Raw genomic sequence first — 13,386 nt, 5'->3', positions numbered from 1 at the left:
CACATGGTGTTCTCAGATGTTTTCTTTTAAAGATGGATCTGGGAATGATAAATAAAAAACAAACTGCTGGCGGAACTCAGTGGATTACATAGCATCTGAGGAAGGAAATGGACAGACGATGTTTCGGATCCGGACCCTTCTCCAGTGCAACTTGGAGTTCCAGCAGGATATGCTGGGAGACATGCACATTTTGAGCTTCTATTCATACTGAACTGAATAATTGAGAAGTAGCCTATTATTTTAGAATGTGTTTGTACGTGTTAATCTTTTCTTGAGTAAAAGCTAGAACAATGAGTTGCAAACAATTCTGAGATTGGAAATAGGACACAAGAAGTTTCATTGCACAAAACACCACCTATCAACGTTTACCAGAGATGCTGGCCGACCCGTTGAGTTACTCCAGCATTTTGTGTCTGTTTTGCCTAATTTCTTTGCTGAGTTCTTAAAACATAGTCATTTATGATCCAGTATTTTGCTCAAAGGAGTGGGGAGAATGAACTGGGATTGGTATAGAGTTAGTGTGAACGGGTGCTTAAAGGGCCTGTCCCACGAGCATGCGACGGCATGCGGCAAGCTCGACCAAACCGGAAGCGGGGGACGCGCGGAGGTCGAGTGTTCCCCGTACCGGGCCGGTCCCACCACGCGTGACGTGAAGTTCGAGCGAAGTCTGCGCATGACGTACGGCGTCCAGACGCTGCGTATGCCCGTCGAGGCGGTATGTACGGCGTCGAGGCGGCTGTGGGCCGGCAGGCCGTTGGCGCACGGACTTTTTGAACACTGTCAGTTTTTCGGAGCCCCGCGCGATGTCGGGACCAGCCCCGCACAACTCCATACGACTCCGGCGATCGAAGTGGGACCGGCCCCGCGAGGCCGTACGGCTCAAGCGACCACGTTAGGTCGCGCTTGCCGCATGCAGTCGCATGCTCGTGGGACAGGCCCTTAAGAGTCTTCACTGCTCGGGTGGAAAGGTGCCGTTTCCATGCTGTGTAGCGCTCTGTCATAAGTTATGAGAAATATTGGAGCTATTTCTGGACCCGATCTCATTAATAAGCTAACGATAGACACAAAATGCTGAAGTTACTCAGCAGGTCAGGCAGCATCTCCGGAGGCTGCTTGCATGGATTGTTGTACTGGCCAAATGTTGCAACTATAGTCTAATACCTCATGGCCTTCAGTTGTGCTCAATCGGGCATTGCAATTTAATCTGAAGGTTAAAATGGCCTGCACAGTTCAGGTAATTTTTACTCATTGCACTCCAGTTCAAATGTTTTTTGCAATGTACAATAGAGTAAGAGTTGTTCCTAATATGGAAACGCTCAGCAAGTCAGGCAGCATCTGCGGAGTGAAATTGTGCCCATTTCATTTTCTCTTTCCACACTTACTGTCTGACTAGTTGAGTGTTTGCAGTATCACTTGTTTTAATTGCAGATTTTCAATTTTTTTTAACATTTTCCACATTTTAACAATCGCCAAACCTCTAAAACATTAAATATTTGTGATTTTTATGTCTGGAATGAGCATGGTACAAGATATTGACAACATGTTCCAAGTTTTGGAATGATCTTTGTGACTCTTATGAAGCATCTTTTCTATTACATTATTGTCGTTTTAAAACTGAAGAAAACAAGTTTGGCCGACTTCACTATCAAGTTCAAGTTCAAGTGAGTTTATTGTCATGTGTCCCTGATAGGACAATGAAATTCTTGCTTTGCTTCAACACACAGAACATGGTAGGCATTTACTACAAAACCGATCAATGTGTCCATATACTATAATATAATATATACACACATTAATAAATAAAATGATAAAGTGCAAATAACAGATGATTGGTTATTAATAATGGTTGGTTATTAATTAACTATTGAGTTAAAGGTAGCTTGTTTGCCATTTTGCTTATCACCTTTATCTTAAATTTCTTAATATCTGACTTGCTTAATTATTTTGTAATCTCTTTCCTATTCCATATATTTGATTAACCTAAACGAACAATAGCAGTATATTTTTTGCAGATGGAATGAATGTTTCGGGTTACAGCCAAGTGCTAACCAAAATGGATGATGTGATGCTTCTTGAATATTGTTAATGTTTCAAGTCAAACATCTTCATCAGAAAGGTCTTCAACTGACTGGTTTCTCTTTCCCCAGATGCTGCTTGACCGGCTGAGTTATTTCAGCATTTTAGTTTTTATTTATGTGTCTGGACCAGCTGGGTTTTTAGTGACTTCCAGGATGTTAACTGTAAGGACTGTGGTCACTGCCTAGTAGGTGCATGGTGTGAATGTTCCCTGCAACTTACTAGCGAGTTCCTGAATGTTGTTTTGGTTTCACTGAAGAGGTGCAAATGAAATTGAACATGGTAAATTAAGACTCATTTCTAGCCTTTTGGTAGAAAGAAACTCATTCTTGAAGCAGCTACAATTGGTTGGACATAGACACCGCCTAAGGATTTCTTGCAGCAAAGTACTGGGGCTGGGTTGAATGGCGTATGAATTGTTGGATTGTTTTCCATTGTTTACCTCTTTCTTGATGCTGCATGATCAAGTTCTGCCTTGAGATCACCCCTCCTGCCTCAGGTCGCCTTTCCTCTCCTTCCCCCACCCCAACCCGGTCATCTATTCTCATCCCTCTACTCCCTCAACTCACCCCCCCCCCCCTCCCCCCCACATGCCCACTTCTCTCCCTTTCCCCGAACCCCTCCCCTCAATCCCTCACCACTCTCTCTCCACCACCCCGCGCACTCCCTCCCCTCAATTCCCTCTTCTCTACATATCCATCCACAGTTTCTTCCCGCCTCTCACCCTCTACCCCCTCCCTCCCCCTCATCCTCCATCCCTCCCCTTCCTACCTGCCTTTTCCTTCCTCCTTCCTTTCCACTCCATTCCCTCCCTCCCTCTCCCCCATTCCCTTACTCTCCCCCCCCCCCCCCCACAAATCAAACTCATGAAGGTGATGTAATCATCGAATCAAAGGATTATTTATTTATTTAATTGTGACTTCTTACAGTTAAAAGGCAGCTTTTTGTGTGATTTATCTGGTTGCCTTCAGCTGCTCACACCTCAACTTTACTTTCAATAAAGTAACGTTACATCATCCCAATAGAACATATGAAAAATATAATTTAGAGCGCACTTTACAGACTTGACGATACAAATTGCTATACACAACAAAGTAACCCCATCCATATATGTTTCTTAATACTGCCACAAGGTAGAAGTAAATACTTGTAGAATGTAATTATTGTTAGTTATTAATCAAGAATTTACATGCACTGATGACAAATTTATGCATTTTAGCATCCAAATGCTGTTTTCTTTAAAAAAAAATATGGAGCAGTACCAAGAAGGGCACAGGCTATTTTGATCTCCTGCCAGGAAGCCAACCAGACTTCGAAGAGACCAAATTTTATCCACTCGCTACAAGCAGAACACATCGCTATCAGTAAGGCTAGAATGGCAAACGTTCTTCACATACAGCACTGTGACACGAAGATGAAAGCTTAACAATTACAAATGGAATGCAGTGAGTTTCAGGAACAAGGCCTTGAGCTTATTATTACAAGATAATTCACAAAAATACAGAACCATGAGTCGGAGGCTTAACTAACAAAAAGAAAACTCCTGTAACCACCTCCTTAACATGCTTTTTCTTTGCAACCACAGGCACATGCAGATACAGTGGCTGTAGGAATTGGCAACAGAAATATTTAACCCTACTTGCAACAGGTTTCTACAAAGTGCTTATAAACTTCATCAATTGTGATGAAGTTGTTCAGTTCCACATAACAAAACAACATATTCAAAGTGGTATATAACTGGAAAACCATTCATTTTTAAATAACAAATTACCAAGAAAGAAAATATTTCCTAGAAGGGGAAAATTAAAAGAAAATACATATTGTTTGAAAGGCAATGTGCAAAGCCCTTGCACATTATTCCCTCTAGTTGAATAATTTTGATAAGGATTTGTAAATTTGTAGCTTTACATGCTGCAGAGACATCAACATATTTCCCACAGTGATGTATCTTTAATGTACTAAAACATCCACAACATTACTCCACACTACAAATGTCTGCTGATGTGAACCAAAATACTGCAGTCGACCCTGCAACAAATTCTAAATAAGTTACAGCCAGTGGAGTTAACTTTAAATTATGCCTACAGAAGAAAACTAGTGATTTTCAGCTTGGCAGCACATTATATTTCTCTATTAGTTTTTATGCTTTTTATAGTCAATGGATAACAAAATTCAGAAAGATTAATAATAGGCAGCCGGATGGCTAACCATTACTTTACACTGATGCCAAATATTACACTTTCCACTGCATCTTCCAAATAATTAGAAGCATTTTACATCCCTGGAGCCACTTTGGCCAGCCAACTTTCAGGTTACATATCGAGTAAATAAAATTATAAATTATAAAAAGAACAAATTGAAGATACAACAGCTATAAAATAAGTCAATGTATTTACTGCATATAAACTTAATGAAATGTGAACATTGGCAGCATACACGTTTGACAGAATATTTTTAGCACCTGATGTAATAACAGTGGACTCCAGGAACTATGATCAGATGCACATACTCTAGAGTCCAAAGATACACCATTCTAAAAGATACAAACAAATTGAAGCACACACTTAAAAGAGCTAGTAGTGTTTGAAAGGTTGCCGATTCCATCCTGCAGATGACGTCTCAGGTTGCAACAGCTGGTGTATCTCTGGATTTGTTGGTTATAGCCCAACCAGCACAGATACATATTTTATTTATGTTTGGGTATATATAGTATATATTATACACACAAATGGGTACATGTTTACTGTTGCATTTTTCTGATAATCTCAGCAGACACTGGAGGATGGAAATTGATGGTGTGATGCCTCAGACCCTGTGCAGTCTTGTAGCTTTTCCCACAGCGACATTTGATTGGTTTGCGGACACGTATCTGCGTCCGATGGCCATTCTTGGCATGGTATTTTATACCATTTACATTCTGTTGGAAAAGCAAAGGAGAATTAAATTCACTTATAAAGGTACAGAATGTGAGCACATACGGCTGAAAGACATACAGATTGATTAGTGCTGTTTTAAAAAAAAGGCAAATTCTAGTGCTGTCCAAATTAAAGATAAAATCAGAAAACCTCTCAACCGGTGTTAAATTTCATCAGCTGCATCAGGCAGCCTGTCTTTATCTTCTTGAAACCAGTCTAGTTGGTGTTTATCAACCTTCCAAGTTCTTTTTATGATCTGACAATGTTGAAATATTTCCCAAAACAATGAAACAATGAAACACATCATTTATTACATAGTAAACAAAAATGGTCTTAGTACATAAGCCCAAGAAACATCCATGCACTATTTTGTTTAAGCTCAAAAATCACAGCTTTATTTCCGATTCTATATGTTGATTTTGTTTCCTTGATGCAACAGTTCACTTTATATCAAGGGCTTTGACCTTTCAAAACTCAAAATGCTAAAATGATTCACAGCAGCAGGTTTAGTCAAAAGTTACAACATAATGTCAAAAAATTAAAAATTTAAAAAAAAACTTTATCTTTCAATCCTAAAATAAAAATCAAGATTAACTACTGGTATCAACCACCTTTCTCTGTTGGAATTAACTGGTAATATATAAAGTTAAATCTTTGATACTTTAATCATTTCAAAAAATATAGTCTGCAGAAGCAGAGTACATTGGCACATTTCACAAACAAGAACAAATCACACAAGCTCTGGTGTCTCTTAACTTAGACAAAGTGAAAACATAAACTGATCCCAAGGGCAGAAGAGTCAGGAACCCAGGGATAGATTTCAAGAGACAGGCAGAAAAGCAGTGATATGGAGAAATACTTTTTTTGCAGAATGACCTGTAATTCGTAAAGGTTTTGTGATCTTAGCTGAAATGAGAGGTAATTTTAGGCCATATAAGCTCCATTTGTCTCCACGTTTGCTCATTCAGAAGGCATCCTATAACTTTTTTTTAAACTTGTGCTTGAATTCAGCTTCTAGCAGCTTTTGCTGAGAGGCCAACAGTTACAGTGCACTCAGAAAGTATTCAGACTTTTCACTTCACTTCACTTTTTCCACATTTTATTACGTTACAGCCTTATTCTAAAATGAATTAAATTCTTTTTTTTAAATAATCTACAGAGAATACCCCATAATAAAAAAGCGAAAACAGGTGTTTAGAAATTTTGGCAAAGTAAAAATAAATAACTGAAATATCAGATTTACATAAGTATTCAGACCCTTTACTCAGTACTTTGTTGAGACACCTTTGGCAGCGATTACAGCTTCAAGTCTTCTTGGGTATGATGCTACAAGCTTGGCACACCTGTATTTGGGTAATTTCTCCCATTCTTCTCTGCAGATCCTCTCAAGCTCTGTCAGGTTGGATGGGGAGTCTCGATGCACAGCTATTTTCAGGTCCCTCCAGAGATGTTCGATCGGGTTCAAGTCCGGGCTCTGCCTGGGCCACTCAAGGACATTCACAGACTTGTCGCGAAACCACTCCTGCATTGTCTTGGATGTGTGCTTCGGGTCTTTGTCCTGTTGGAAGGTGAACCTCCGTCCCAGTCTGAGGTCCAGAATGCTCTGGAGCAGGTTTTCATCAAGGATCTCCCTGTACTTTGCTCCGTTCATCTTTCTCTCGATCTTGACTAGTCTCCCAGTTCCTGCCGCTGAAACACATCCCCACAGCATGATGCTGCCACCACCATGCTTCACCGTAGGTATGGTCAAGAACGCACATCGCTCTATTCCCCGGGCGGGTCTGGGTCTCTCTGATCATTGTCTAGTTCATCTTATTCCGACCTACAGGCAGAAACTAAAAGCTGCTAAGCCTGTGGTCAGAACAACGAAAAGGTGGACAAGCGAGGGCATTGAGAACCTACAATCCTGCTTTGACTGCGCGGATTGGAATGTGTTCAGGGAAGCAACCACAAGCCTCGATGAGTATACAGACACTATCATCATATGTCAGCTTTTGCAAGGACAGTTGCATTCCAACTAAGACACACAAGCCCTGGTTCACCGCAGAACTCAGACAGCTCCGACAGTCTAAAGAGCCTCCAGGAGCGGGGATGCAGACCTCTACAGGCAGGCCAAGTACAGGCTGAGAAGAGGAATCAGAGCTGCCAAGGAAAGGTACTTTGAGAAGTTGAGGAGCAAGTTCTCAGCTAGTGACTCTTCTTCAGTTTGGAAGGGCATGCAAGAAATTACCAGCTACAAGAGGAAAGCCCCCCGCTCTTTGGATAATCGTCAGCTGACCAACGAACTGAATGAGTTTTACTGCAGGTTTGAAAATCAGAAACATAACCCTGGTACCCCCTCCCCAACCAACACAGCCTGACCCAAGTCTACAAAGAATGGACCCTGTACCCTCTCCTTCCCATTCACCACTTCACACCTACTTAAGGCAAGACTCCAGTACGAAATTGATGTAGATAGGTGCAGAAATACAGCATTAACTCCCTCAATGATTTGCCTCCATTTAGAGTTATGGAGCATACGCATCACGGAAACAGGCCCTTCAGCCCAACTGATCCATGATGACCAAATTATCTATCTGAGCCACTTCCATTCACCTGTATTTGGCTGATATCCCTCTACTTCTTTACTGTTCATGTATCTGCCTAAATGTATTGTAATTGTACCCGGCTCTCCAGCTTCCTCTAGCAGTTCATTCCATGTACCCAGATTTGAGCACCATTTGTCCCTGCTGTGAGAAGACACTATGGTGAAGTTGCTACAACTTTACTTTGCAGTGAATAGCTTTTCCATTAGAAATTCTACTAGGTAGGTAAAACATCTGAAATATTCTTTGAATACAGAGGTTGAGGAATCATTTGATCAAGGTGTGTTAAATAACTTTGATGGGGTGAATATGAAGCTACTCCACTTGAAGGGACATGACAATAAAAAGGGACATTAACGATAGTTAGGCATTTTTACTTTACACTCCCACAATTACAAAGATTCATCAGTACTTTGAGAAGAGCAAATTTCTTTGTTGTTGAACCTAAACTGATCTTTGAACCAATATTACTGAAAGCAGCCTATCTGGCCGCTTATTATAGTTTCTGCACTACTTTAAGAGTACTTCACTTGCTGTGAAACTGTCTGGGATTCCTGTGGTCATGAAAGGTGCCATGTAAGTAAAGATGATCAAACTACCATCAATTTGCATGTTCTCTGAACATTCAATAATACAGGCATTTTGAAACTTACTAACGTGTTCTTTAATTAGATTAGTTTGCCCTAATCCTATCGACAATGTCGGTTAATGCAGATTCTTATGTCTGCATCATTGCCTTTTCTCCCATTTTATCAAGCCCGCCATCAATCATGAATTAATTCCAGGTCTGGCTCCTCACACACTAATGGTGTGCAAGATATCAGTGAGACAGCCCTCCTGAATTTCAGATGAGGGCCGAGAGACTCCAGAAGAAAACCAGGAATTATGGGGCAATTAAGAAAAGACTAGCTGTCAAACAAAGTGCAGACAGGATATAGCAAATTACTGGGATTTTTTTTGTAAGAGTTGCTCTTCTCAATGTTTTGGTAGTCTCCAGGGAAATCATCTTTCTGTGAGAAGGCCATGGACTGTTTGCTTCCTGAACAACGAATTATGCCTTTACAAGCTCCCACTTTTTCAGACCAGAATATTTTTAACCAAGTGTTCATGATTCTCATATCTATGCATTTTGTAACAACTTCCATTATTTAGCTTTTAATGTGTAATGCTGCATAGATCATTCTTTCATTTTCCTTTTAATGTTTATTATGTTGTCAGAAAAGACAACTCAGGAACAGACAATTTTAAAGGATTTGGTTGAATCTTTGTACTCAACTGCTTTTGGATGAACAAGCACACCGATGCCTGGTTCCATGGAATGAAAAATGTGGCTTGACGTCTACAAAACCTGCTGTCATTTTCAAATTCTCACCTGTGGCAGAATAATTTAGCTGCGTCGAGAGATGGCTGAGTGCAATGGACATGGCAAAGGTCACAGGATCAGACAACATTCCAGCTGTTGTATTAACAATCTGCTGCAGAATTAGTGACACCCCTAGTCAAGCTGTTCCAGTACAGTTAAAACTCTGGCACCCTCACAACGATGCTGAATATTACCCAGGTACTTCCTGTTCACGAAAAACAGTACAGAATCAATCGCCCTAACAACTGGCCAATCAGTTAACTCTCAATCATCAGCAAAATGATGGAAGCTAATGCTATCAAACAGCAATTACTCATTGAAAACCTATTCTTCAATGCTCACTTTGTGTTTCCCTAGGACTGATTGGCTCGACCTCTTCACAACCTTGTTAATAATGCCATTGAATGTCAAGGGTAGTGGTTACAATCCGTCTTGTTGAAGACTCACTAACTACTACTTCCCTGGCATTAATGTTACCTGTCACATCCTATGCAGAATGCTATCCAGGCAGTGGGATTACAATGGTTCAAAAAAGGAGTTACTCATCACGGGAATTCTCTCAAGGGAATTGGAAACTGGCATTAAGCAAGATATCTGTGAGCAACCTGCAACTCAGAAATGAATTATAAAAAGTGTTAGGTTGTGAGAGAGCAAACGAAAGAGTAATTGTGGTGAGAGCAAAGTGTTTCATAAGCAGGGAAGGGGAGTTGGTGCAGTCTGTTACACTCCTGGAATAAGGGAAACTTTGGTGTAAATGATCTTAGTAGGAAGCTCAGCTCAAGGTCAAGTAGAACTCAGAGGCTGTTACACAACTTACAAAATTTAGATATTGGAGCAATATTCCTCAGTGGTTCTTCCAATTGACTATGTTAAGTTCTCTGGAATTGCTGTTCATGGTATAAGTGTTTTCTGGAAAGCGGGAGAACTAATGTACATGTTCACAGTGCTGGTCACTGCCTGGCACTGCTGCTGCAGAAAGTCAGTCACTATAAAAGCTAAACCTAAAATCTTCAAGACTTTAGACGGGCTTTCTGAGGAATTTGTACTCAGGTTTTGCAAGAGACTGGAGATAAGTCAATATAAAATATCCAGTTACTTCTTGCAAATTTCAGTTGAGACCCAGACCCAAGCTGGGACTGATCCAGCGATGCCCATTCTAGCAACTGAAGATGTGGAATTCTCTGCCAGAGAAGGCAGTGGAGGCCAATTCCCTGGATGTTTTCAAGAGGGTTAGATTTAGCTCTTAGGGCAAAAGGAATCAAGGGATATGTGGGGAAAACAGGAACGGTACTGATTTTAGATGATCAGCCATGATTATGTTACTTCTGCACCTATTTTTCTATGTTTCTAAGATGACCGACCTAGGACTGAGACAGAGACGGGTCTGTGGGATGTGAGGGTTTAGTAGCAGGGGGCATTGGGTCAGGGTTGAAGGTGGGAGGAGGGTTAAATGAGGCAATCAGTCAAAACCTTATTTTTAGGTAAATGGGCCAGGGGAAGGGGAAAGAACTGGGGATTGACCATCAGGAATTTCACCACCTGATGGAAGCCTCAGAAGACCAAGGCCTGGATTTTGGTTTTGTGGTGAGTGTGGAGAAGGTTAATTAATTCAGCAGCAGATTGCTCAGACAAACAAAGGTAATTAGGAAACCTTAGTTAAAGGGGTCCCAATCCAGCATGGATATTACTAACACATGGTTATCCTGGGACTAATAAGGGAATTGAATGGAAAACACATTATCACCTTGCACAATGGACAGGAAAATTACATCAGCTGCAAAGTGCCTGGTTGAATTTACAGCATGATGGAAAGTGACCTGGAAATAATCTTTACTGCTCTCCGAGAAAATTCTACTTTCATTTACAAAATGGTATAACTGTTATTCTGAGCAATAGTCCTTCAACAAACAATTCATTGACTGTCAAGAATGTTACCTATATCTTTCCTGAGCAGAACAAAGTAGGGAAAGGAAATTCTTCTTTGAAGCATAGGGCAAAACGTTATTGTCAAAATAACAATAATGCTCAGAGCATCTGCCAGAATTGGGGATTAACAATATAGCAGCTTTTGATGTGCTGTTTGTTTAACATGCTGTTGTCCCACGTGTCATTATATCATTAGTTTCATGAAAGCAGTATTGGATTCTGAGCTGTTTTTATACCAGAACTGTTGTATTTGTTCAATAAATGATCCATATTTTTTAATTTCACTTGGTTGAGTATCTTTTTAACAATATGTAGTTTTGACTGCCCCTCTTTGATATCGACAATTATCCATCTTGTGAGGTCTCATTTCTGTGTTTTTTTTAAAATTTGTCTTCATTTGTATACTTCTAGTTTCTTTGTTTCTCTCTTCCTTTGCCTAATCCTCTGTAACTTAAATTGAAATTGAATTCTTGCTGTTTTATTAATCTTCCCTTGATTAAAGATCGACCTGTTGGTTGCCCTGTATACTCAGAACCTAGTTGCACTGCTTTCCTCTCTGCGTTAATAAGAACTTGCACCAACAACTTTTTGGGAAAAATTCAATAGTGGAAAATCTGGCAGAAGGCATTCGGAACAGTAAATTTTGGACAAGTGTTCAATGGCCAAGTGTGTCTAATTGTTATATGCACCCGGAACAGAACAATTAAATTCATCCTTTACAAGAACATTAAATGTAACCAGACTACAAAAATATACAATAAATTATCAGTTACTCTAAGGAAACCAGACCATGATAGCACAAGCCAAAGTATGCAGTGCAATCTTAGTAGTGCAAAATCCACAGTAGTTTGGTGCTGAGGGAGGTAGATGGTTCAAGAGTCTGATAGATCTGAAGAGTGCAGTGGCGCGACTCACCTGTTGCAGCGGCCCCTACGGGTCTGTCTTTTTTTAAAAAATTTTTGTCTAGTTAAATGTAGTTGTTAGTGTTTTTTAATAGTGTTTTTAACAGTGTATATGTGGGGGGCGGGGGAAACTTTAAAAAAAATCTCTTCCCTGCAGGGGAGACCCGACCTTTTCTCTGTCGGGTCTCCATTGTCGTTGGGGCCTAGCGCCGTGGAGCGGCCTCCAGCCTGAACGACCTGGGGGCTCCAGTCACGGAGCCTGCGGAGCTGCGGACTTACCATCGTGGGGCTGGCCGGCCTCGGAGCGTGGGGAGCGGTGGTGGCTCGCTGCTGCGGCCCGACTCTGGAGCTCGGAGGCTCCAGCAACACAGCTTCTGTGGACTGTCGGGATATCGGGAGCTCGCAGGTCCGGGTGGAGACCGCTTTCCGGAGCTCCCACAACGCAACTTCTCCAGCCCGTGTCGTGGGGTTGGAATGACCCGGAGCGGGGCCGTACATCGCACGGCGCGGCTTAATGGCCGCGAGACATTCCAGCGCCTGCCGGGGGCTCCAACTTTGTGACTTTTAGACCGGGTGCGTCGTCCGGCACGGCCTAAAATGGCCGTGGGACATCATCGCCCGCCTGGGGCTTCGACATCGGGAGAAAAATGGAGAACAGGGGAGAGAAAATACTTTGCCTTCCATCACAGTGAGGAGGAGATTCACTGTGATGGATGTTTCTGTAAATTGAATTGTGTGTATGTCTGTAGGAAATTGTCTTTGTTTGTATGGCTGTGGAAACGGAGTTTCGTTTGAGCCTCACTGAGGTTCAAATGACATGTAATAAAATATTGTATATATATATTGTATATTGATAGTTGGTGGGAAGATACTGTTCTTGAACCTGGAGATAACAGTTGTCAGCCTCCTGTACCTTCTTCCCGATAGTTGCAGCAAAAGAGAGTGCGGTCAGGAGGGTGTTAAAATTAAACTGTGATATAAATGTTCTAAATCCTGGACTCCCTACCCAGAACCATCTGCAGCAGCTCTAGAAGGTGGCACACCACCACCTCATCAAGGGTAATTAGGGATGATCAATAAATGCTGATCTTGCCAGCAATATCCACACTTGCAGAGACCTTTATTTCTTTGCCTAATCACCCAAATTTGGTTAGGACATGACAAACATTGGGTGATAGAATAGAGGGGAGAAAGTGGGAAAGGGCACAGCACACCCTTGGTAGAGATGAGGAGAATGTTGCATATGGCTTTGGGATATAGAGACTGGAGCACATAGGTACATCGGAGACAAAAGGAATCTTGAGTGAAACACAAAATGCCGGAGGAACTGGATGATCAGCCTGAAGAAGCATCCGACCCGAAAAGCTGTCTGGGTATTTCCTCCACAGATGTTGCCTGACCCGTTTTACATAGAGGTATGTGCCTGAGGAGGAGAATGTTCAAGAACCAGGCTTCTGCAGGCTCTGCATGGCACAATGTCAGTAGTCAGTGCTTCTGCCTCACATCTCCAGAGAACCAGGGTAGGTTCTGACCTTGGGTGAAGCTGTTTAGTTTTTTTTAATTTAAGGTAGACGAAAATGCTGAAGAAACTCAGCGGATGAGGCAGCATCTATGGAGCG

At 41.5% G+C, this 13,386-nt stretch overlaps 1 protein-coding gene across 2 annotated transcripts in view; it reads right to left on the bottom strand.

Annotated features, from left to right (window-relative positions):
- Positions 1-2,949: 2,949 nt before the first annotated feature.
- The window catches only part of jazf1 (JAZF zinc finger 1), a 230,828-nt gene continuing 220,391 nt past the window's right edge, over positions 2,950-13,386 (bottom strand). For both annotated transcript variants that reach the window (XM_033047468.1, XM_033047475.1), the window contains one exon: positions 2,950-4,993. In XM_033047468.1, the coding sequence (XP_032903359.1) occupies positions 4,817-4,993 (177 nt within the window). In that variant the 3' untranslated portion in view covers positions 2,950-4,816. The remainder of the gene's footprint in view (positions 4,994-13,386) is intronic.

This window comes from Amblyraja radiata, chromosome 2 (assembly GCF_010909765.2).
Source record: "Amblyraja radiata isolate CabotCenter1 chromosome 2, sAmbRad1.1.pri, whole genome shotgun sequence".
In the NCBI taxonomy this organism is placed as follows: domain Eukaryota; kingdom Metazoa; phylum Chordata; class Chondrichthyes; order Rajiformes; family Rajidae; genus Amblyraja; species Amblyraja radiata.
The sequence above is the reverse complement of the archived record's forward strand: the minus strand, read 5'-3'. Positions and strand labels throughout refer to the sequence as shown.